At 45.8% G+C, this 25,512-nt stretch overlaps 1 protein-coding gene across 1 annotated transcript in view; it reads right to left on the minus strand.

Moving 5' to 3' along the window:
* The window catches only part of PPP2R5C (protein phosphatase 2 regulatory subunit B'gamma), a 322,861-nt gene extending 297,793 nt beyond the window's left edge, over positions 1-25,068 (minus strand). The window contains exons 1-2 of the mRNA XM_033953398.1: positions 24,903-25,068; positions 23,920-23,985 (exon numbers count right to left, since the gene is read on the minus strand). Coding sequence (XP_033809289.1) covers positions 23,920-23,985; positions 24,903-24,929 — 93 coding nt within the window. The 5' untranslated portion in view covers positions 24,930-25,068. The remainder of the gene's footprint in view (positions 1-23,919; positions 23,986-24,902) is intronic.
* Between the last annotated feature and the right edge of the window lie 444 nt (positions 25,069-25,512).

Genomic DNA, 25,512 nt, shown 5'->3' on the forward strand with positions numbered 1-25,512 from the left:
TCATGAAAGCGGCACCTTTAGTATTTAAACTATCGTTGATGCAATATTTGGCTCATAACCTAAAAACTGGGAAGTTCCTCTCTAATAATGGTCACATAATAATAATAACCCCAATTCTAAAAAATCGAAAAGAATCTTCAGCTATAATATCCAACTACAGACTAGTAGCATCCATTCCGTTTGTTGTAAAAATTATGGAGGGATTGGTACACACCCAACTGATGGATTATCTGGATCAGTTCTCTCTCCTACATGAAACTCAATCCAGTTTTAGACCGTTATTCAGTACTGAGACAGTAATTGCGGCTATTTTAGACAATCTGCGCCTACTGTTTAGTAAGGGCCTTAATGCCCTGGTTATGCAATTCGATATGAGTTCTGCCTTTGATCTAGTAGACCATGGGAAACTGCTGCAATGCCTAGACGCCATTGGTATCAGGGACGAGGTGCTGAATTGGTTCCGTGGCTTCCTTATGTCCCGCACTTATCAAGTACGTTTTAATTATGAACTTTCAGATACCTGGAGCAATCCATCTGGTGTGCCACAAGGGTCTCCGCTATCTCCATTGCTCTTCAACGTCTACATGTCCTCACTATATACGCAGCTAACCCAGTTAGGGATAAAACTATTTAGTTATGCAGATGATTTTACGATCATCATCCCATTCGTTAATTCTCTCTCTGAAACTATTCCTAAAGCTTCAGAAGCCATAAACGTGATGGAGCACTGGATGACAATCTTTAGGCTCAAACTTAATTCAGAAAAGACAACTTTCTTCGTTGCTTCGCCACATCCGCTTGACACCAAATCACCACTATGTATCAATAATCTTAATTACCCTATCCAACCTACCATAAAGATACTAGGTGTAACTTTGGATCAGTGCCTAACCATGAGAGACCAGGTGGACTCCTTGATCAGAAAGGGTTTTTCACTCTCTGGAAACTCAGATCCATTAAAGCTTATTTCGATACAGCGGCATTCAGAACCCTAGTCCAATCCCTCGTACTGAGTCTACTTGACTACTGTAACATCGCCTATTTAGCAATTTCCCAAAAGAACATGCAGCGTTTACAATTAATGCAAAATGCAGTGGTCAAACTGATCTTTGGGCTGAGGAAGTTTGACCACGTGACACCCTACTACCGGCAGCTGCATTGGCTGCCAATGGAGGCGCGCGTAAAGTTTAAATTTGCCTGCTTCTGCTTCAAAGCACTACACGGACTTACCCCTAAATATATAACTGACCTTTTCATCTTCTCAGCCAACAGACACAAGAGAAGCTCACATTCCAACTTCGTTTCCCCCCCAGTGAGAGGTTGTAAACTGAAAAAACATCATGAACATCTTCTCTCGCACCAAGAAACATCATGGGGTAAAGACCTAGAATAATTGCTTTCGCCCACTACTTATGAGGAATTTAGGAAACATCTGAAAACACACCTGTTCCTAAAGTATCTAGACAACTGATCCTCTCTTCTCTCTCCCCTCTATAGCGATTAACTTGTTCTATTGATCACTCTCTCCTCAAAAATGGATTTCCTGTCCTATTAACCTTCTTTCAATTTGTACCTTTGCTTAATCTTTGTAAACCGCATAGAACTTCACGGTATTGCGGTATATAAGCTGTTATTATTATTATTAAAAATTTATATCTTCACTGCATAAGACACATCAGCATTTCCACCCACTTTTGGATGGAAAAAATAGTGCGTCTTATGGAGCGAAAAATATAGTATGTGTTTGATTTTCCAGCAAAAAATAAATGTTTTATAACTTTCCTGAGCTCAGACAGTGGTTTGGACCTTTTTGAGATATGGAGCAAATTCTCTGTGGAGCTTTTTTATGCCATGGTAAAGATTGAAGGCAGCTACAAGTTTCTGTATTTATGCCACTACTTAAGTTTGAGGCTTTTTTCTCCACATGTTTGTGACTGCTAGATACTCTGTATGTTTATTCCACTGCCTGGCTTGGTAAAATTGAAATATAGACATGCAACAAAATAGCCCATTTGGAGACTTTGCCCCTCCAAAGAAATTTGCTCTTCCAAGAAGCTGAGCACTACAAGCTGATATTATGGTACAGGAGATTCATCAAAACCCTTGTTTGCCAGATAAACAATACAAAAAAAAATGGTCTACTAATTTTGGACATAAACTGAAAGAGAATAGCAGAGCAAAGGGAGCCCAAAACAAAAAGTTAATTCTCCACCATTAAACCTGCTGCTGTTCTAATCAATGCTCACACCTTTAGAAAAATCAGTGAAACTTTTTTTTTTTTTTTTTAAATCATCAGGAAGGAAAAACATGAACAGGATTACTTTTTCACAACTCTTTGGCCCCAGAGATACCGGAGGTTCAGAAGCCTACTTGAGAATGTCATAAGGGGGCTCTTTGCTTCCTCCATTCTAGTGCATCTGAGAATCTTAATCTTATTTGCATTGTTCTTGCTCTATTTTACATTGTAGTTCCTTTCTAATTTCTTTTAAGTCTGTTCACTGTTTTGTCCTGCTTGCCAAAAAAGTGGTACAGAAAGTTAAATTAAACAAAACTAATAACAACTAGATCACTTTTCTGAAACCTAATCTTTAAAGTCTCTTTAGCTAACTTCAAAGAAGGCCTTATAACCATAGGGAGGAACTGCAATACATACTTATGCCAACTGAGGATGTCTCACAAGATATGAACTCTGCACTTCGCTACATTCTAGGGCCTTTTTGTTCTGATCTTCTAGAGATTTGGATGAAAAATTCACAATGCATCAGTAATCTAACTCATAAAGATTATTCTTATTTATTCTATGGTCACATCATTTTCTAGTCTAATAGATAAATCTAGGTAGGAGTACAACTAATGACCTGTTGCTTGATGCTGGCACTGGTAATATCACCTAGTCCAGGGGTCGGCAATTTGCGGCTCGCAAGACACATGCGGCACTTCTGCCATGTGGCTGCAGCACTCTAGGCCCCGACCCTTTAATCTCCCTCCCAACCTTACGACCCCCCCCCCCCCCTAGGCCTACCGAGGTACTTGGTGGTCCAGCAGGGGGGTCTGCATGGCAGGAGTGCCTCCCCATGGCTGCCTTCTAAAATATCTGCCGCGACCTCTCATGGCAGCTCATGGTACTACAGGAAATGCCACGAGCAGCTGTGAAAGGTCAAAGCAGTCATTTTAAAAAGCAGCTGCGTGGAGCAGGAGAAAGAGAGACACGCTCCTGCCACAAACACCCCACACCTTTGCTGGACCATCAGGTACCTCAGTAGACCCGGAGGTGGGATTGTGAGGGAGATTAAAGGGTCAGGGCCTGGAGAGGGGAGAGAACCTTGGCTATAGGTTGGGGAAAGGGGTGGGCAGGGGAGGGAAGAGAGGTGCAGAGACGAGAGTGAGAGACCTGGGATATCTCAAACCCTTCTCTACCCATTGTGGCTCTTTGTAAACTTTGGGTCAAATTTTTAGGATAAATTGGTTCTTTGCTTTTAAAAGGTTGCTGATCTCTGACCTAGTTCAACCAAGCCCCATGATTCACTTTTGAAATGCCTCACAAGAAGAAAGAGGATAATAAGGTGAGCGTTAAATAACTCACCTGAAAAATCAGGCAATATTAGAAGAATATTCACAGGCTGCTACTACTAATCATTTCTATAGTGCTGCTAACCATACGCAGCACTGTACACATTATATGCAAGTACTTTCTCTGTTCCTAGTGGGCTCACAATCTGTTTTTGTACCTGGGGCAATGGAATGTTAGGTGACTTGCCTAAGGTCACAAGGAGCTGCAGTGGGAATTGAACCCAGTTCTCCCAAGATCAGTCCACTAATCATTAGGCTACTCCTCCACTGTTGGAAAAAATAAAAAAAGAGGAGTACTGTACTTTCATTTCAATCTGAATATGAAGAATTTATAACTATGGTCTGTCTCCAAGGAATTCTTATAGGTAAGGCTTCATGAATGAAAAACTCAAAAGAACAATTCATGAGAAGTTACATAGAGAATCTGGTTCACTCCAAAGTTTTAAAGGAACTTTGGAGGCAAGACATTTAGAGTCCCTGATATAAGAGGAGAGGAGATGAGTACAATCTCAAGACTTAAACAGCAAAGCAACATGAGGAAACAAAACAGGTAGACTTGGCCTTGAAAACTGCAAGTTGAAAGGTATTCAAGCAGAATAAAAGTGAGAACTGGAGATATTCTGGTACAACCAGTACAAATTAGAAGACAATTTGCTGATTATGGGGACCTTTATAGTATAATAAAAGGTCCCTAGATTACTATTTATACACCTCTTGTAGCATAAGTGGTTTACATTCAGGTACTCAAGAATTAAACCTTCCATGACTGAGCAATATTTGAGAGAAACAACACTTCCTTCCCTTACATAGCAGAGGAGCTCCTTAGATGCAGATCTCTACTGATGATATCTTGGAAGGTATCAATAAGACACCTGGCATAGATGGGCTATGGAACAGGTCACTACAGCGCAATAGAAAAAATGAATAGGATATAGAACAGCACCTGGTAGACTCCACCCCTATTATATAGACTTACTTTGGATTGCCAGGAGGCAAAACAGCAGGCTTTGTAAATTGTTCTCCTTTTGAAAATCATCATTAATGTTAAGGCTAGGGAAAAGGGTGTCCCTTACGAGCAATGTAGCTTCATTGACCCCAGTTTGTAATAATGTGCTATGCCAGCCGGGCCTACAGTCTTCAGTTTTTTAACAAAGGAGGAAGAGAGATCTTAAAGCCTTAGTTCAAATATAGGACAATGGTATACTGATTACATTTAGTGACTTGCAAAGAGATTATCAGCTACCACCCACTCAATGTTATGAATATTTGCAGCTCACATACTTTTTGTCTGCAAAGGAACTGAGAGACAGGTTTGATCATTCTGAATCCGAGCTAATTGTGCTGTACAACTCAGTATGAAGACAGTGTCAGAAAGCAATGTTACTTACCGTAACAGTTGTTATCCAGGGACAGCAGGCAGCTATTCTCACTAGTGGGTGATGTCATCCGACAGAGCCCCGATACGGACGTCTCACAAGCATATTTTGCTTGAAGAAACTCAGAAGTTTCGAGATGCCCGCACCGCGCATGCGCCAGTGCCTTCCCGCCCGATGCTCCGGGCGTGTTTCCTCAGTTCAGGTAGCTAGCCGAGAAGCCAACCTAGGGGAGGAGGGTGGGACGTGAGAATAGCTGCCTGCTGTCCCTGGATAACTGTTACGGTAAGTAACATTGCTTTATCCCAGGACAAGCAGGCAGGTATTCTCACTAGTGGGTGACCTCCAAGCTAACCTCAGTGGGATGGTGGGAGAGATGGCAACTTAGGAGAATAAATTTTGTAACACTGTTTGGCCAAACTGTCCATCCCGTCTGGAGAAAGTATCCAGACAATAATGAGAGGTGAAGGTATGAACCGAGGACCAAGTGGCAGCCTTACAAATCTCCTCAATCGGTGTCGATCTGAGGAAGGCTATAGAGGCTGTCATTGCTCTGACCTTATGGGCTGTGACCTTACAGGGAAGGGGTAATCCAGCCTGGGCATAGCAGAAAGAGATACAAGCCGCCATCCAGTTGGAGATGGTGTGCTTCGATACAGGTCGTCCCAACTTGTTTGGATCAAAGGAGACGAAAAGTTGAGGAGCAGTTCTGTGTGGTTTGGTGCCATCCAGGTAGAAAGCCAAAGCACGTTTACAGTCCAGAGTATGAAGAGCTGATTCTCCAGAATGAGAATGAGGCTTTGGAAAAAAACACTGGAAGTACAATGGATTGGTTGAGATGAAATTCAGAGACCACTTTAGGCAGGAATTTCGGATGAGTGCCGAGGACCACCTTGTCATGATGGAATACTGTGAAAGGTGGATCCGCCACTAAGGCCTGGAGCTCACTGACCCTGCGAGCAGACGTGCGGGCCACCAGAAAAACCACTTTCCAGGTGAGATACTTAAGTGGAGCCTTGTTGAGAGGCTCAAAAGGAGGCTTCATAAGCTGAGAAAGGACAACATTGAGATCCCAAACCACTGGAGGAGGTTTGAGAGGAGGATTGACATGGAAAAGTCCTTTCATAAATCTGGAAACCACAGGATGAGCAGAGAGAGGTTTCCCTTGTAGAGGCTGATGGAAAGCCACAATAGCACTCAGGTGGACTCGTATAGATGTAGACTTGAGACCAGACTGAGACAGGTGTAGAAGATAGTCCAATACAGAGGATAGGGAGGCTCGCTGAGGCTCCTTGGAATTGGAAACACACCATGAAGAAAATCTAGTCCACTTCTGGGAGTAGCATTGACGAGTAGAAGGCTTCCTGGAAGCCTCCAAGACATCCTTCACCGCCTGTGAAAACTGGTGAGGAGTTACGTTGAGAGGAACCAAGCTCACAGGTGGAGAGATTGCAGGTTGGGATGAAGTAGTGAACCTTGATGTTGAGTAAGTAGTGAAGGAAACACTGGAAGAAGCACCGGCTCCCTGCTGCTGAGTTGAAGTAGAAGGGAGAACCAAGGTTGTCTGGGCCACCGAGGAGCTATCAGAATCATGGTGGCATGGTCGAATCTCAACTTGACCAGAGTCTTCTGAATGAGAGGAAATGGAGGAAACGCATACAGAAAGCGATTCCCCCAATCCAGCAGAAAGGCATCTGCCTCGAGGCGATGACGAGTGTAGATCCTGGAGCAAAACTGAGGCAGTTTGAAGTTATGGGGAGCCGCAAAGAGGTCTATCTGAGGCGTCCTCCATTGAGCAAAGATCTGATGAAGGGGGTTGGAATGGAGAGTTCATTCGTGAGGCTGAAGGAGACGACTCAAGTTGTCTGCCAAGACATTGTCCTTCCCCTGAATATAGACAGCTTTGAGGAAGGCGTTGTGGCGAACCGCCCAATCCCAGACTCTGAGAGCTTCCTGGCAGAGAGGGAGGCCGATCCCGTACCCCCTTGCTTATTTACATAATACATGGCGACCTGGTTGTCTGTGCGAATGAGGACCACCATGTCGTGAAGCAGATGTTGAAAAGCTTGAAGAGCATAGAAGATGGCTCTGAGCTCCAGAAGATTGATTTGATGGAGTCGGTCCGCACTGGTCCAGAACCCCTGAGTGCGAAGGCCATCCAGATGAGCCCCCCAGGCACAGGTCGAGGAATCGGTTGTGAGAACCTTCTGGTGGGGAGGAGTGTGAAACAGCAAACCCACCAAAGTAGAGACTACCGAAGAGCAGGAGTGACTATGATGTGTCGAGTCAACGGGTCTGACACCCGAGTCCATTGAGAAGCCAGAGTCCATTGAGAAGCCAGGGTCCACTGAGGAATTCTGAGATGGAGTCTGGCAAAAGGCGTCACATGAACTGTAGAGGCCATGTGGCCCAGGAGGACCATCATGTGTCTCGCTGAGATGGACTGGCGAGAAGACACAGACTGGCAGAGATGAAGAAGAGCATCCATGCGCTGAGGAGGAAGGAATGCTCGGAGTCGAATGGTATCCAGGACCGCCCCGATGAAGGGAAGGGACTGGGTAGGCTGTAGATGAGATTTGGGGAAGTTGATCTCGAAGCCTAAACTCTGCAGGAAGCAAATCATAGCCAGGGTCGCCAAAATGACCTCTGGAGCTGAGGGGGCCTTGATGAGCCAGTCGTCGAGGTAGGGAAACACCTGAAGACCCCTGTTCCGGAATGCAGCGGCCACCACCACCAGACACTTCGTGAAGACTCTGGGAGACGAGGACAGGCCGAATGGAAGCACTCGATACTGCAGATGCAGATGTCCCACCCGAAATCTGAGGAACTTGCGGGAGGCCGGATGAATAGGAATGTGAGTGTAGGCCTCCTTGAGATCCAGAGAGCATAACCAGTCGTTCTGCTCGAGGAGAGGGTAGAGAGAAGCAAGCGTTAGCATGCGAAACCTCTCTTTGACTAGGAATTTGTTGAGGGCCCTGAGGTCCAAAATGGGTCGAAGGTCGCCCGTCTTCTTCGGAACCAGGAAGTAGCAGGAGTAAAACCCCTGGTTCAGTTGGTCCGTCGGGACCGGCTCCACGGCACGAAGCCGGAGCAAAGCCTGAGCTTCCTGGAGAAGAAGGGCAGTCTGAGTCAAGTTGGAAGGATACTCTCTTGGAGGGTGGTCCAGAGGGACCCGATGGAAATGAAGAGAGTATCCCTCCTTGATGATAGTAAGGACCCAGAGGTCGGTTGTTATGGCCTCCCATCGACGATAAAAATGATGGAGGCGCCCTCCGATGGGAAAAACAGGGGGAGGCAGAACGAGGTTGGTTATGCCCTCGACAATACAGTCAAAAAGGCTGTGTGGTCTTAGGAACAGCCGGCGACTGAGACTTGGGCTGACCCTTCTGGGGAGGCTGACGCTTCGCCGGTTGTCTCGCAAGAGGAGTTTGCCTCGGCTGATAACGCCTCTGATAAATCAACGGTGGACGAGAAGGTCGAGACTGTTGAGGCTTGGGCTTCGGCCGAAGGATTGATTGGAAGGACTTTTCGTGATCAGACAACTTCTTCGTGACAGTCTCGATGGATTCGTCAAACAGATCCGCCCCAGCACACGGGACGTTCGCCAGGCGGTCCTAAAGATTCGGGTCCATATCAATGGTCCGCAACCAGGCCAACCGGCGCATCGCCACCAGTCGTTCTGCTCGAAGAGAGGGTAGAGAGAAGCAAGGGTCAGCATGTGAAACCTCTCCTTGACCAAAAACTTGTTGAGGACCCGAAGGTCCAGAATGGGTCGCAGGTTGCCCGTCTTCTTCGGGACGAGGAAGTACCGGGAGTAAAAACCCCGGTTGTGCTGGTCCACCGGGACCGGCTCGATGGCCCGAAGCCGGAGCAAAGCTTGAGCTTCCTGAAGAAGGAGGGCGGTCTGTGTCAAGTTGGAAGGATACTCTCTTGGAGGGTGGTCCGGAGGGACCCGATGGAATTGAAGAGAGTATCCTTCTCTTACGATGGAAAGGACCCAGAGGTCGGTGGTAATAGCCTCCCATCGATGATAAAAATGGTGGAGGCGACCCCCGATGGGAAAAACAGGGGGATGCAGAACGAGGTCGGTTATACTCCCTGGGATGGAGTCAAAAAGGCTGAGTAGCCTTGGGTGCAGCCGGCGGCTGAGGTTTCTGTGGAGCCTTCTGAGGAGGCTGCCTCTTCGCTGGTTGTCTCGCAGCTGGAGCCTGCCTTGGAGTGTAACGCTGCTGATAGATCAAGGGCGGTCTCGAAGGCCGAGACTGTTGAGGCTTGGGCTTAGGCCGAAGGATAGATTGAAAAGACTTTTCATGGTCAGAAAGCTTCTTCGTCACAGTCTCGATGGACTCGTCAAACAGATCCGCTCCCGCACAAGGCACATTGGCAAGCCTGTCCTGGAGGTTCGGGTCCATGTCAATGGTCCGAAGCCATGCCAACCGACGCATGGCCACGGAACAGGCAGCAGCACGTGCCGAAAGCTCAAAGGCATCGTACGAGGATTGCATAAGCTGGAGACGAAGCTGGGAAAGCGAGGCTACCACTTCCTCAAATTCAAATCGAGCCTGAGAATCGATGTAGGGAGTAAATTTTCGAAGTACAGGCAAGAAGAACTCCAAATAAGATGCAAAGTAGAAATTATAATTAAGAACTCGGGAAGCCATCATCGAGTTCTGGTAGATTCTTCTCCCAAACTTATCCATCGTCCTGCCCTCGCAACCCAGTGGCACAGAGGCATACACCTGGGAGGGATGAGATCGCTTGAGGGAGGATTCGACCAGCAGGGATTGGTGAGAGAGTTGAGAGCCCTCGAACCCCTTGTGATGGACTGTGCGGTATCGTGCATCCAATTTGCCCGGGACTGCAGGAATAGAATAAGGTGTCTCAAAACATCTCATAAATGTCTGATCAAGCAATTTATGGAGAGGCAGACGAAGAGACTCGGCAGGAGGGTGAGGCAAGTGCATGGTGTCGAGATACTCTTTAGAATATCGAGACTCAGTGTCCAAAGTAACATCCAAGTCATCAGTCATCTGTCGGAGAAAAGAAGAAAAAGACAACTGGTCTGCCAGTACAGGTCTCCGAGAGGGACTGGACGAAGTTGAGGCCTCAGGATCCAGAGAGACTTGGGATCGATAGGGAGAAAAAGAGGTAGACGGTTCCTTGTACTCCGGCCCCTCCGGGGGAGACATGTCAGAGGAAGAGTACCCCAGACGTGGCAACTTCTTCTGCGGCAAAACCTCAGAGTGGCGCGAGGAGTGCCGTGATGAATGCCTGGACCGATGCCCCTCACGGTGCCTGGAGGGAGAGCGAGAATGACGATACTTCGCATGGTCCCCCGAAGCTTCCAGTGAGTGAATGGGACTCGAAGCTGTAGATCGAAGAGGCTGAATGATCGACGCTTCACGCGACGCAGCCCAGGCCTGGTATGGGGTGCGGAAGAACTCTTCCTGAGACTTGCTATGCCCAGGGCTTCGATTCCCTACAGGAGGATTCCCGCCCTGTTGGCGTGGAGGCGTGATGGGCTCCAAAGGAGGCATGTCGCTGAAGGAAGCCCGCCTCGAGGGACCGGCCGCCCTACGTCGCTCCTTCTCGCCAAGTAGCGAGATCGACCGGTGAGGAGGAGGGGGCGGTCCGCCCCCCGGAATCGGGACCGGGAGGTCACCCTGGATGGAGGCAATCAACCTGGGTCCCATAGTTTGCATGAGCTCGACAAACTGAGCTTCCAAGAGGGACCGTAGCGAAGCCGATATGAAGGGATCCACACCGAAAGGGGGTCCTCCAGCACGGTCTTCGCGCTCCTTCGTGGCCGAGTGTTTCTGCTTGGAAGCTTTCGGCATCTTAATGACCACGGGTGGAATGGTGGAAGGCAGTACCTGAGCCGAGGAGACGGGGACAGGCACCGGTGTCGAACTCGGGGCCGAAGCCGGAGTGAACGAAGCCGGCTTCAGGAGTAGCAGGAGTAGGCGCTGGCTTCGCATGGACAGGCGAAGCGGCCGATGAAGTCGAAGTCGAAGGTTCCTTAGCAGCCTCCATCTTGAACATCAACTCCCACAATAGACAGCGCCGCTTAAACGCTCGCGCTGTAAGAGTGGAACAAGGCCGGCACGATTTCGGGAAATGTTCTGGCCCAAGACACTGCAGGCAACGTCGATGCGGGTCCGTCAGCAAAATCGCGCGCTGGCACTTGCTACACTTTTTAAAACCGGTGATTGGCCGGGACATAGGCCGAAAAAGCTCCGCCGCGAGATCGAAGGCGCGGGGCCTGAGCCACGTGGCCGACCCGGCCGACTCGCCGGAAGAAAACATTTTTTTTTTTTTTTTTAAAGAATAAAAACAAAGAAAATACATGATAAAGAGTAAAATAAACCCAAAATCGCGGCAATTAGAAGGCAAAAAACAGGAATTCAGTCAGCGCAGAATTGAAGTAAAACTTTTCAGCTCCGCGGAAAGAAAAGAACTGAGGAGACACGCCCGGAGCATCGGGCGGGAAGGCACTTGCGCATGCGCGGTGCGGGCATCTCGAAACTTCTGAGTTTCTTCAAGCAAAATATGCTTGTGAGACGTCCGTATCGGGGCTCTGTCGGATGACATCACCCACTAGTGAGAATACCTGCCTGCTTGTCCTGGGATAACAGATTGATCTGGAATGCCCTATTTGGCCCTATGCTCTACACACAAACATTCCCCATAGTCCAAATAAGTACTTGTATACAAGTAAACCACTTTGTATATATATCCAGAAAAAATTCTGTATTTCCCGCTCCACCAGTCCCTACCCCATCCGAACCAACAGTCTCTCCCAACAAGTCATTCTCCAGAATGCTTTCGGACTTCATAAGAACATAAGAAGTTGCCCCCGCTGAGTCAGACCAGAGGTCCATCTTGCTCAGCAGTCCGCTCCCGCGGTGGCCCATCAGGCCTAGTGCCTGAACAGTGGTCCCCGATTAATTTTGTAACTTACCTCTAATCCCATCCCTATAATCTACCTCTACTCTTATCTGTACCCCTCAATCCCTTTGTCTTCCAAGTACCTATCCAAAGCTTCTTTGAACCCCTGTACCGTGCTCCTGTTTATCACATCCTCTGGTAGCGCGTTCCATGTATCCACCACCCTCTGTGTGAAAAAGAACTTCCTGGCGTTTGTTCTAAACCTCTCCCCTTTCAATTTCTCTGAGTGCCTCCTTGTACTTATTGATCCCCTTAATTTGAAAAATCTGTCCCTGTCTATTTTTTCTATGCAAGTTACAAAATTAATCAGGGACCACTGTTCAGGCACTAGGCCTGATGGGCCGCTGCGGGAGCGGACGCTGAGCAAGATGGACCTCTGGTCTGACTCAGCGGGGGCAACTTCTATGTTCTTATGAAGTCCGAAAGCATTCTGGAGAATGACTTGTTGGGAGAGATTGTTGGTTCGGATGGGGTAGGGACTGGTGGAGCGGGAAATACAGAATTTTTTGTGGATATATATACAAAGTGGTTTACTTGTATACAAGTACTTATTCCTTCTATTTCTGAGCTTTCCATCTTAGTCTCATCCATGAAGCTTACTTCATAATTTCATGACCCAATCCCATCTATTATTTTTAAACATCACTTCACTATTTCCGCCCCTTTCCTGCATTCTATGATAGCCAAACAGCTTTTCACAAGGCATTGTACCTCATTTCTGTAAACTTCTAATGAATAATGGCTAATTAAAAGACACCAATCTCTCCACAACTGACTGTGCTAGCCACCATCCCATCTCTAGCCTTCAATTCTATGCAAAGATCGCAGAAAAACAGAAAATCTGTTAAGAGGCTAACTTTCCATCCAAATCAAACCGGCTTTCGTCAACACCACTCTAGTGAAATATCCCTTAACGGACACTCAACCACCATTTTATATCACATACAAGGAGGGTGTTTTGAATTTTGTTATAAAAGTTAAACATCATACTGTAATCTCTATCATGAGCTATACACTAACCCCCTCTTCTATTAAACTACACTAGCAGTTTTTAGCACAGTGAGCCGCGCTGCTCCCAAGGCTCAGAGTTCCTATGGGCGTAGGGAGCTGCGCGGGCCATTCAGCACGGCCCTCCATGCTACAAACTGCTAGCGCAATTTAATAGAAAAGGGGGTTAGTCTAGCAAATTTCCAGTTTTTTTGGATCATAGAAAAAATAGCTCACAAAAAAACTGGAAATTCACTGGACTAAGGGCTCCTTTTACTAAGCTGCGCTAAGCTCAATGCTGACGTTAGCATCTAGCACGTGCGGCAATTCTGCGCACACTAAAACCGCTATCGCAGCTTAGTAAAAGGAGCCCTAAATGTATAATTCATGATGGAGATTTCAATACGATGTTTAACTTGCTTTTTTAACAAACTTTTCAAACCACCCTCATAGATCATCAAAAATCAGTCTAATTTCTCTAGATCAGTGTTCTTCAACCTTTTGACACCTATGGACCGGCAGAAATAAAATAATTATTTTGTGGACCGGCACCATCTCTGCCCAATTTCCACCCCAGACCCCGCCCACATAATAGTACTAATTGTAACACCATTTTTTCCATTCATTTTTCATATATACAAGCACACACACAATATAATCTTATTAACAACACATAATGGTTAATCACAAAATTAAACTACACAAAGCACACTGTATGCTTCTGAACATTCATTCCTACCAGAAAACAGATAACCCCATGCAAATACAGGACCAAAAACTAAAAGTACTAATATATACAAACAAACCCTAAGATGAAAGACTCTGCATGCAGTACAACCCCAGAGAAAAAGAAACAAATGCATTTCTTCCAAAACAGTGCAAAATACAGACAGCAGATGTAAATTCTCAAAATTGACACAATTCAATCACTAAATTTAAAAATAAAATCATTCCCCCTATCTTTGTCGTCTCCCTCCCTCCATTCTGTGACTTACCTTCTGGCCTGCTCCCGCCTGGCCGTTTTATGCCGCCCCCAGCGTTAAATTCAGGCTGGCTCCCTCTTCCTCATTGGCACAGTGCACAAAGCCGTGGGCAGCAGCTCCTCGCGCGTCCCACGCCTCATCCGAAAACCTTTCCTCTGACGTTGCGACGTCAGAGAGAAGGCTTCCGTTTCAGGTGCAGGACGAAGGAGCTGCTGCCCGCGGCTTTGTGCACTGCAGCAGTGAGGAAGAGGGAGCCAGCCCGAAGATTATGCCGCATCAATCACAACACGGACTGGCGGTTGAAGAACACTGTCTCAGGCCCGATGCATGTGATGGCCCTGCGGACCAGCAGGAAATTTCTGCTGACTGACACCGGTCTGCAGACCGGCGGTTAAAGAACACTACTCTAGATCAGTGTTCTTCAACCTTTTTACACCCGTGGACCGGCAGAAATAAAAGAATTATTTTGTGGACCGGCAAACTAATAGGACTAAAATTTAAAAACCCCGTTTACGCTCTATCTCCGCAAGCTCGGTCCCCGCAAATCATCTGATCCCATCTGCACAAGCCGCAATTATGATTTTATATTGAACGTATTTTATTAAAGTATAAAAAGAAACAATATTCTGAACAATTGTGATTTTATAAATACAAATATACAGAGCACGGACCAACAAAACCCCTGTCTCCCCTCCCCTTCACATATATCCCCTCTACTATCAAGAAAACTGAACAAGCCAAATTCATAGAAATATCATGCTAACAGAATACTGCAGTCCCCAGTTATGTCTCTAGCAGGATATATATTTCAAATCTGATATATTCTAATCACAAAATAGAAATAAAATTATTTGTTTCTACCTTTTGTTGTCTCTGGTTTCTGCTTTCATCTTCTTTTCACTCTCTTCCTTCCAGCGTCTGCCCCTTCCATCTACTGTCTGACCTCTCCCCCTTCCATATGGTATTTGTCTTCTTTCTATGCCCCTCTCCCCTTTCCATCCAGCCTATGCCCCTCTCTCCTTTTTACACAATTCATTCCAGCTTCACTGCTCTCTTCATTTTTATCTCTCCTACACCAGATCTAGCATCTTTGTCCCTCTCAATTTCTCTGCCGACCCCCCTTCCCATCTCATTCCTATCTCTCCCCTTCCCTTCCTCTAAACTCCCTGCAAGCTGTTTCCTTCCTTTTTTCTTCTCCCTTCCCTCCTCCCCCTGTCCAGCAGTAACTCTCTTCCTTTTCCTTTCCCGCCTCCCCTCCCAGCAGCATCTCTCCTTCTCCCTCCCTCCAGGTCCAGTAGCAGCTGTCCCTTTTCCCCCCTTACCCAGCAGCTTCCCAGATTCCTTTCCCTTCTCCCCTCCCAGCAGCATCTCTCCTTCTCCCTCTCCAGGTCCAGGAAAGCGGAAGTTGAATCATCAGAGGCGGCCCGACTCAGCAAAAGCTCCAAGGCTTCCTTCCTGAATCGCTGTGCTTGTAAGGAGAGCCGCTGGGAGGGAAGAAAGCACAGTCTGAGGCTTCCCATTATCTCTCCGGCCCTGCGCTCCTCGATCTTGCCAGACCAGCAGGAAATTGAAGAAGTTGATCTCGCCTGTCCTGCGTGGACCGGCAGGAATTTTCTGCGGGTTGAAGAACTGTGCTCTAGATCACACAGACTCATCTGGCACCATAGACCAGTAGTTCTTAAACCTGTTCTGGGGAACCTCCAGCCACTCGGGTTTTCAAGATATCCCTAATGAATATGCACAAGAGAAATTTGCACGCGGCACTTACAAAGTCTCTCTGCATATACTGAAAAAACAAGTCTGACCATTGGTCAATGCAAAAACATTATGACTGGACTACTGTAACGCCCTGAACACTGGTCTACCAAAAGAGTTTGCACTAGTGCTGCCCGATTCACCGGTTCAAATAGATTCATTTGCTGGAAAAATTGGACTCACTGAATCAGTGAGTTCTGACAATACCTCCAAGCCTTCTAAAGTGGCAGCAGCAATGGCGGGCAAAGGCAGTGCACTGAACAGGTTTCTACTGGCCTGCCCCGCTGGGGGAAATTCTGACAGGCTGCTGCTTTAAGAGGCCACTGTTTGCCCTGTATCGGTAGCATGGAATATTGCTATTCCTTGGGTTTTGGCCACCGTGAGAACAGGCTACTGGGCTTGATGGACCATTGGTCTGATCCAGCAAGGCTATTCTTATGTTCTTATGAATGTTGAGGTCTCACCGGGAAAAGGGGGGGGGGGAGAATTGTTGGATATGGGGTGGAACAAATGAAGGGAAAGATGCAACAAAGGGGTAGAAAATGGTGAGAGGGAGAAATCTTGCATATGGTGGGGGGGGGAGGGAAACATGCATAGAGAAGAGAGGAGAAATATTAGACATAGGGTGGAAGGCAGGGAGAAAGAGAAAGAAATGCTGCCAATGATAGAGGGGAGGAGGGGAAAGATGCTGAACGGAAGAGAGATTTGTCCCACGGCACAAGAGAAAAAGAGAGAGGAAAGTGAGAAAGAAATGTTGGATATGGCAGCGGAAGGGAAGGTACAGTGATGGAAGATGGATGGTAAACACGAAGAAAGAAGAAAGCATCAAATGGGCAGGAGACTCTGGTAAGCAAGTTAACAGAAGGCAAACAGAAACCAGAGCTTGGGACCAACATGATTTGAATAATAAAATGACCAGACAACAAAAGGTAGAAAATATAAGTTTATTTTCTGTTTTGTGATTACAATATGTCAAATTTGAAATATGTATCCTGTCAGAACTGGTAGACAGAAAGTGTGAGCTAGGACCTAAAAGAGAGAGGAAAAGTCTTTTTTTGTTTTGTTTATACCACAGAACCGGCATCGAGTTAGAAAGGGCAAAGGAGTGTGGGGTGGGTGAAGAAGCTACAAAAATAAACCCGCCAGGCTGTTTGAAAAATTTAAAAAAAAAAATGCCCGATTGGGCAGGAAAAGTGGATCGATTCAAAAAAATTAATTCAATAGGCCAAATCGAATTGAAAAATTCCACCCCCCCCCCCCCCGAATTGGACAGCACTAGCTTACACCAGCTCCAACTAATTCAGAATGCTGCACCATGACTGATAAGATGCAGCAAGACCACATCACACCCTTCCTTCAAAAGCTTACACTGGCTACTAGTACCTTATAGGGCTAAATTTAAAACTTTGTTTGATTTTCAAAGTCCTCAGATAAAATGGGCCAGAGCACTTGGAGAATAAAGTTAGAAACATAGAAACACAGAAACATGACTGCAAATAAAGGCCCATCTAGTCTGCCCATCCGCAGTAACCATTATCTCTTTCTATCTCCAAGAGATCCCACGTGCCTATCCCAGGCCCTCTTGAATTCAGACAGTCATAGAAACATAGCCCTCTATCACTATCTGTACACCCATGAAAAGAAAATGTATAATGCGATACCGCCAGCGAGGTCCCACACTCTGGAATTTACTCCCAGAGGGACTACATCTAACTCAAAACTACCTCTACTTCAGAAAGCAGGTGAAAATTTAGCTATTCACTCACTCCATACTGAACCAGCTGGCTGCATGCCCTGTAACTTAGACCAGTTCCTAATATAATAATAATAACTTTATTTTTTCTATACCGCCACAATCTTGCGACTTCTAGGCGGTTTACAGTGAAGAGAGCTGGACAATCAGCGAATTACAGAAAACAAATAGAGAAGATGTCACTGAACAGTCAGTGATTACAGAGTACAATTAGTGAGAAACACAATATCAACATGTTACAGTGAAGAGGGCTGGACAACCAGTGAATTCCAGAATACAAATAGGGAAGATGTCACTGAACAGTCAGTGAATACAGAATATAATTAGTGAGAATACACAATATCAACCTGTTGTTAATAGTTTTAAAAGGAGTATCTGACTAGAAGATAAATCTATCGAACAGAGTTGTCTTAATTTCTTTCCGAAATGCGCCATAGATCGACCTGGCTCTGTTGATGTAATTACATATCCAGGTCTTCTGTTTGCTAGCTTGAAACTTAAAGGTTCTGTCGAGAAAGGACCTGTATTTGCAATCAGTGATCTTTGGATAGGCAAAAAGATTGCAATTTCTGGTTGTCCTCGTGGGGATGTGTAGCTCGAAATGTGGTAAGGGATAGGTAGAGGCCATTCTCCACACCAGTTTAAAGCAAAAGCAAGAGAATTTGAATATTATTCGTGCCTCCATTGGCAACCAGTGTAGCAGTTTGTAGTAGGAACTAATGTGTTTGCTTTTCTTTAGTCAGAACATTAGGCGGACCGCCGTGTTTTGCACTATTCTTAATTTTCTCACAGTTTTTTTAGGTATACCCATGTAAATGATGTTGCAGTAGTCCAGGGTGGTTAGAATCAGTGACTGTACATAGAACTTGCATCAAAGTTCAGCCACTCATTTATGTATCCCAAGTGACTTTGTACTACCCATTTTGTCCCCATCTATATATCTGTACTTGGACCTCAGCTACATAGTAATGTCTTATGATGCTAATATTTTCCTACAATATATCTATATTATTCAAATGTTCTAATGAATGCTTATTTGGTGTTTCGTTGGTAACATGCTGACATCAGGTTATATCTTTGTTAATTGAATATTCTTCTATACTGCTTATTATGGTACTTTACAAACATTTATCATTTCTCTGTTATAGGGCTCTTCAGCTATGCTGTTAAAATGTGTATATTTATTATGCTGTCATGTAAATCCTATTATTAAGTTTCAATAAGCCATTTCTAAGTTTACATCACTTAACTCCCCCCTTTACAAAACCGGAGCGCGTTTTTAGCATAGAGAGCTGCACGGGAACGGGGACGACGGGGATCCCGTGGGGACGCCCCCTAGGATCACGGGGTTCCTGCGGGGTTGGATGCGAGACTCGTCTTCTCTCTACCTGCCCTGCCGCAGCACACAGCCAAACGGAACGGAAGTCTTCCACGATGTCAGCGCTGACGTCGGAGGGAGGGCTTAAGCAAAGCCCTCCCTCCAACATCAGCGTTGACATTGGGAAGACTTCCATTCCGATAGGCTGTGTGCTGCGATCGGCAGTGGCGTACCAAGGGGGGCGGGGAGGGCGGTCCGCCCTGGGTGCAGCCATGGGGGGGTGGGTGCACAGCCGGCCAGGTCCCCTTACCTTTGTGGCACTTCCTCCGACCAACAACAGGCCTGGTCCGACAAACCTCTCTGCCCTGTAGCCGCGAATCTAAATTACTTTCTTACAGCAGCTTCAATACTCCAGCTGCTGTAAGAAGGTAATTTAGATTTGCGGCTACAGGGCAGGGAGGTTTGTTGGACCAGACCTGTTCTGTTGTCAGTCGGGCAGGGAAGCGCCACAAAGTTAAGGGGCAGGGAGGGAGAAAGGGAGGAAAGGTGGAATGGAGAGGAAAAGACGCTGAAAGCACATGGGGAAGACAGAGGGGGGGAGAAGGATGCTGAAAGCACATGGGGAAGACAGAGGGGGGGAGAAGGACGCTGAAAGCACATGGAGAAGACAGAGGGGGGAGAAGGACGCTGAAAGCACATGGGGAAGACAGAGGGGGGGAGAAGGACGCTGAAAGCACATGGGGAAGACAGAGGGGGGGGAGAAGGACGCTGAAAGCACATGGGGAAGACAGAGGGGGGGGAGAAGGACGCTGAAAGCACATGGGGAAGACAGAGGGGGGAGAAGGATGCTGAAAGCACATGGGGAAGACAGAGGGGAAGACAGAGGGGGGGAGAAGGACGCTGAAAGCACATGGGGAAGACAGAGGGGGGGAGAAGGACGCTGAAAGCACATGGGGAAGACAGAGGGGGGGAGAAGGTCGCTGAAAGCACATGGGGAAGACAGAGGGGGGGAGAAGGTCGCTGAAAGCACATGGGGAAGACAGAGGGGGGGGGAGAAGGACGCTGAAAGCACATGGGGAAGACAGAGGGGGGGGAGAAGGACGCTGAAAGCACATGGGGAAGACAGAGGGGGGGAGAAGGACGCTGAAAGCACATGGGGAAGACAGAGGAGGGAGAAGGACACTGAAAGCACATGGGGAAGAAAGAGGGGGGAGAAGGACACTGAAAGCACATGGGGAAGAAAGAGGGGGGAGAAGGACACTGAAAGCACATGGGGAAGACAGAGGGGGAGAAGGACACTGAAAGCACATGGAGAAGACAGAGGGGGAGACAGACACTGAAAGCACATGGGGAAGACTGAGGGGGAGAAGGACACTGAAAGCACATGGGGAAGACAGAGGGGGAGAGAAAGACACTGAAAGCACATGGGGAAGACAGAGGGGGGGAGAAAGACACTGAAAGCACATGGGGAAGACAGAAGGGGAGAAGGACGCTGACAGGACATGGGGAAGATGGGGGGGAGAAGGACGCTGACAGGACATGGGGAAGATGGGGGGGAGAAGGACGCTGACAGGACATGGGGAAGATGGGAGGGAGAAGGACGCTGAAAGGAAATGGGGAAGAGAGACTGGGGAGAAGTCGCTGGCAGGGAAGAAGACAGAGATGCCAGACTATGGGGGGAACGGAGTGAAGAAGATGGGTGCCAGACTAATTTGGAAGGGGGGGAGAAAGGGAGAGGCACAGTAACAAAGCAAATGGAAGACGCAGAGAGAAGAGAGACAGTGGATGGTAGGAATTGAATGAGAACATGAGGAAAGCAGAAACCAGGCAACAAAGGTAGGAAAAAAATTATATTTCTTTTTTTTTTTGCTTTAGGATAAAGTAGTATATTAGTTGTGTTGATAAAAATTTATAAACATTAGAGGCTCTGATAGAAACCCGTTTACAAAGTATGTATTCTTCCCAATTAATATTTCCAAATTAGTAAAGTCTTTTTGCTTATTTGTAAATGGTTATCTACCAGAGCCTTTAATTCAGTAGCATAATTAAATGAAATAACTATTTCTATAGTTTATAGGGACGGGTGGGGACGGAGGGGATTCCTCATGGGGACAGGTGGGATTTCTGTCCCCGCGCAACTCTCTATTTTAGCACTGGCCGCAGCAGTAACAGCTACAACATTCATAGGAATCCTATGAGCATCAGAGCTGTTACTGCCATGGTCGACGCTAAAAAACGCGCTACCATTTTGTAAAAGGGAGGGTTATTGTATTTAGGTATATATTTGGTCATTTCACTATTGTTAGGCTGTTACAGAATCATAAGTTTTATGTTAAGCTGTACCTGCTGTACACTTTGGATGAATCTCTTCACAAAGATGGTTAATAAATCCCAATAAATTAAGAAAAGTTCTTTACCAAGAACCGCATTACTATTTTGTATGCGTAAATTGGGCATTGTTTATTCTGAGAAGGAAACTCAAGAGATCTTAAAATTACTTGCTGTACATATACAGCTCTTTAGATGGTATTTAATCCCGATCTCGAATGGCTCAACATGCTCGACGCTATGTAGATAAAAGGGAGATATGTCTCATACATGGTAAATATGTACATAAATATGAGCATACTGGAAGGCTATTTAATTCAGAATGAAAAAATGAATAACTAAGGAAATGGCTTTAGGACCCAGGAACATTTTTGTTTCATTTACATATTTGTGACTTACTTTCCCCATCGTAGGATACTAATATGGCATTCTTTAAATGCTGCAAAAAAATTACTTTCTTTTGTAAAAGGAATGTCCCACACAACCTATGAAAAATTAGTTAAGATAATAAGTGGCAAATAAGCAATATACTCCTGTAGCAATTATTAATGGTTGGATTGTATCTTGCTGGACTTCCGAAAGACAATATTACCGTATATACTCAAATGTAAGTCGAGACACCCATTTTTCCCCAAAAAGGAGGAAAAATGGTTGAATATAAAAGTCGGGCGGCTTGATATTCAAGGACCCTGCTAGGCTCTGTACCGAGTCCCCTTCCCTCCCTCAAGTTATGCACCCAGCCCCCTTCCCTCCCTATACTGTCCCACCTTCCCTACCCTGGCCATCGTACTTCCTCTGCCGCTGGAATCCCTGGAGGTCTAGAGGTGTAGCGGGCAGGAGCGAGCTTTCCACGCTCCTGCCCCACTGCTATCCCGGTCAGTCGCTGACGCAGTTCCTTTTTCAGCTGCTGAGTGGTACCGAGTAAGAGTGCACTTTGGCGCTGCTGCTCAGTGCTAAGTGGCTTTCTGAATAGCTCCTGCAAATTCTTGTGAGAATTCACGTAAGCTATTCAGGAAGCCACTCAGCGCCAAGCAGAGGAACTCGCGGTAGCGACCGACCGGGTTAGCAGCGGAGCAGGAGCGCAGAAAGCTTGCTCCCGCCCGCTACACCTCTGGATCACCAGGGATTCCAGTGGCAGAGAAGTATGATGGACAGGGCAGGGAGAGGCCTGCAATAAGTCTGAGTCATTAGGTGGGTGCTGAGCCGAATATAAACCAGGACCCCCATTTTTGGGCCAAAAATCCTGGTTTATATTTGAGTATATGCGGTAAGCTCCCTGCTTAAACTGATGTATAATGTATGTCAAAAACACAATTCAACCAATAACAATTCTTACAGAAGTGTATTACTTATCATTTTAACATAAAATGGAGGTTAAGCATAAGACAACAAAAACTACAACTTATAACAATGTATTAAATATTACCCCAAATCCTAAAGAGTGGAAGAGTAGCCCAATAGAACTGGGTTCAATTCCATTGCAGTTCCTCCTGTCTCCAGGCAAGTCACTTAACCCTCCATTGCCCCAGGTACAAAATATGTATATATGTAAACTGCTTTGATTGTAACTACAGAAAGGAACTATATCAAATTCCATCCACTTCCTCTGATTACTTCTTCCAAGAAGCACATACTAAAAGATACGAAAAGTTGATCCTGGAGTAAGGATGACTTTCAGGAGTCCACATTTAATATTCATGAATTATTTGGTTCCAGAAAAAGGTCATTTGCATAGCTTGGCCATTCTAAAAACTAGAGGAACACTGCCCAAACACAAACAAAATATACGCTGGGTTTTACATAGCTGTGATGATTTTTACCAAGGGCTGGAAAAGTAAATGCTCTGACGCTCATAGAATTCCAATAAAAGTCAGAGCATTTTCCTTGCCGGCCCGCAGTAGAAACTTCTACCGCAGCTTTGCAAAAGGAGCCCATAATTTCTATTGTACAGTATTTTTTAAGCTATTCCAAATTAAAAAAGGAGAAAGACCTCAGCTAGGGCTAGTGCCCTGTATTTAAAACATAAAAATGTATAATATTGGCACAAGTTCTTCTTAAATTTTCAAAATGGCAATAAAGATAACACTTATTTTAGGAATAAACCCTATGGGAACCATCCTGAAAACTAGAACCTCTTGTGATAATCCGGGGCTGAAATTTTTGCAAAAGAAGAAAGCCTACAGTACAAGAATACTAGCAAAAAAGGACAGAACACAGTGGGAAAAACATTAAATACATGTAAATCTATGTTTACATATGTAAACAATGGATGCATGTTCATATAAGTTCAATACCTACACCCAGTGATTCCCAAACCTGTCCTGGGGGTAATCTCTGCTAGTAAGGTTTTCATAATTATATTAATGAATATGCATGACATAGATTTGCATACCAAAGAGGGAACGTATATAAATCAATCTCGTGCAAATTCGCTAATATCCTGAAAACCTGACTAGCTGAGGTTCCCCCAATACAGGTTTGGAATTACTGATATACTAATACATAGATAAAATAATTCCGGCCTCCTTTTATCGCAGACTATTACAGTAAAATCTTAAATGTTCATAAAATTCCTATGAGCGTCAGAGCTTCTACTGAAGGAGTCTGCGATTAAAAACCCTTATGCAGCTTGATAAAGGGAGTGTCTACATGAGCAAAGACTATGGCTCATAGTCATGGAAAGAAGAGAGAAATACATACAAGAAAAAAATAATAAAGGAAATCAGTAGCATGATCATTCTCTTTAATAGCAGAAAATCAAAATTAACTTGATTTTAGTTCTCTAGTTCTGAAAATTTTACAAAACATTTGTTATATTTAAAGTTCCAAAAGTTTCTCAGAGTTCTGACACACAACTTTCTATTTGGGAGAAATTAAAGATGCAATTTAAATTGTTCTACATACTTCATGTTCTTGGTTATCTTGCCCTTCTTTGCCACTCTTGCCACTCTTCCCTGATTTTGGAGGCTCCTATAAATAAGTTAGATAAAAGTTAAGGAACATATTTTCTACTGTGTTTCATGAGGCATTATTTGACATAAATGATGCATCTACTGGGTTTTTTAACCAAAGTTCAAATACATTCAGAAGTTGTATAACTGCAATAAAAGCCCAATATTCCTTTTTTACCCTTCTAAGAAAGATAAAATTAACTGTCAACACTATAGAAAACAAACAGATAAATACAGTCACGTATAAGGGCTCTTACAATTTTGACAGCATCTTAAAATGTTTTGTACTATATATAATGCACTGATCGGGAATACAACATGTTTGTTGGATATTTCCAGTTTTCTTTCAGAAGTCCTTATGAAAGCCATAACTTAATATACCTATTTTCTTCAAGACAGAGCATACAAAAAACACCTCCGAAAAGAAAAGAAAAAGACACACGCTTCAGTTTTATGCTGATGCGGAAATGCTAGGACTCCGCCCAAAAGCAAGTAGGAAAAACACGGCGACTATGGAAAAAAAAAAAAAAACAACAACAAAAAAACCCAGAATACAAAAATAAATAAAAGGGATAGCTTGTGACCCCGCGTTAAAGTATAAACTCCCGAGCGTAGCGGGCTAAAAATCCCTCCCGATACAGTAAGGCCAACTGAAGGTCCCCCCCACGGTCCTCCCAGCCAGATGAGCCAGATTGCCGAATGAACCCGAGCGCGGTTCAGCATCAGCAGCAACACTTAACTGACAAAATACTTCCAGGCAAGTTCTGCGAGTTCACAACCTCAGCACCAGTGGCGCTCGGCCCAGGGGCTAGGCCCCGAGCTTCCGCCTCTCTCTCCCCTCCCCAGCACCCGCCAAAGTTCAATCCCCAGCCCCCCTCGCTCGCCGCCCCCAGCGAAAGCCGGCTGCAAGGCGCCCCCACCCCGGGCAAAACTCACTTTTTCCTTTTTGTTTTTATTCGGCATGGCTGTACTCTCCGACACAGCTGCCTCTACCGAGGGATTAGCTCACTCCGCGGCTCCCTCCACTGCTCGCTTCCCACCCCCCTCCCTCCTCTTCCAGTCTCCCAGGCAGCTGCTGCTGCTGCTACTGCAGCTACTACTGGCACCGCCGCTGCTGTCGCTATTGCAGCTTCTCTAACCTCCAGTGACGGCTGCCGCCATTGGTTGCTTTCGGTCACGTGCGCCAACGTGCTTTTCTCGGGTTTTGTTTTATTTTTTATTTTTTTTTTCTTCACCCTCTCTGCCTACGCTTGTGCTGTTTGAGCGCTGGGTCTATCTAATCTGTGGATTACGTTTTCTCTGAGAAGGGCCGTTGTTCGGGGCTTGGGCTGTTTTGGGGGTCCGTGCCCCCTCGTCTTTAAAACGCGATCTGCAGGAACACGGAAAATAACGTATAGCTAGAAATATGACGGAGGAACACCTTTTATTTTAACTGAAGAACTCGCAACTAGGCTCGGGTTGCAAGAAGGGAGACGCTGAACAAGTGGACTCTGGATTTTTCGTTCGGCGTCGGATTGGGGAGGGGGGGGGGTGGAAGTTGTGATTT

The sequence above is a fragment of the Geotrypetes seraphini genome, chromosome 7 (genome assembly GCF_902459505.1).
Source record: "Geotrypetes seraphini chromosome 7, aGeoSer1.1, whole genome shotgun sequence".
NCBI classification, from domain to species: Eukaryota; Metazoa; Chordata; class Amphibia; order Gymnophiona; family Dermophiidae; genus Geotrypetes; species Geotrypetes seraphini.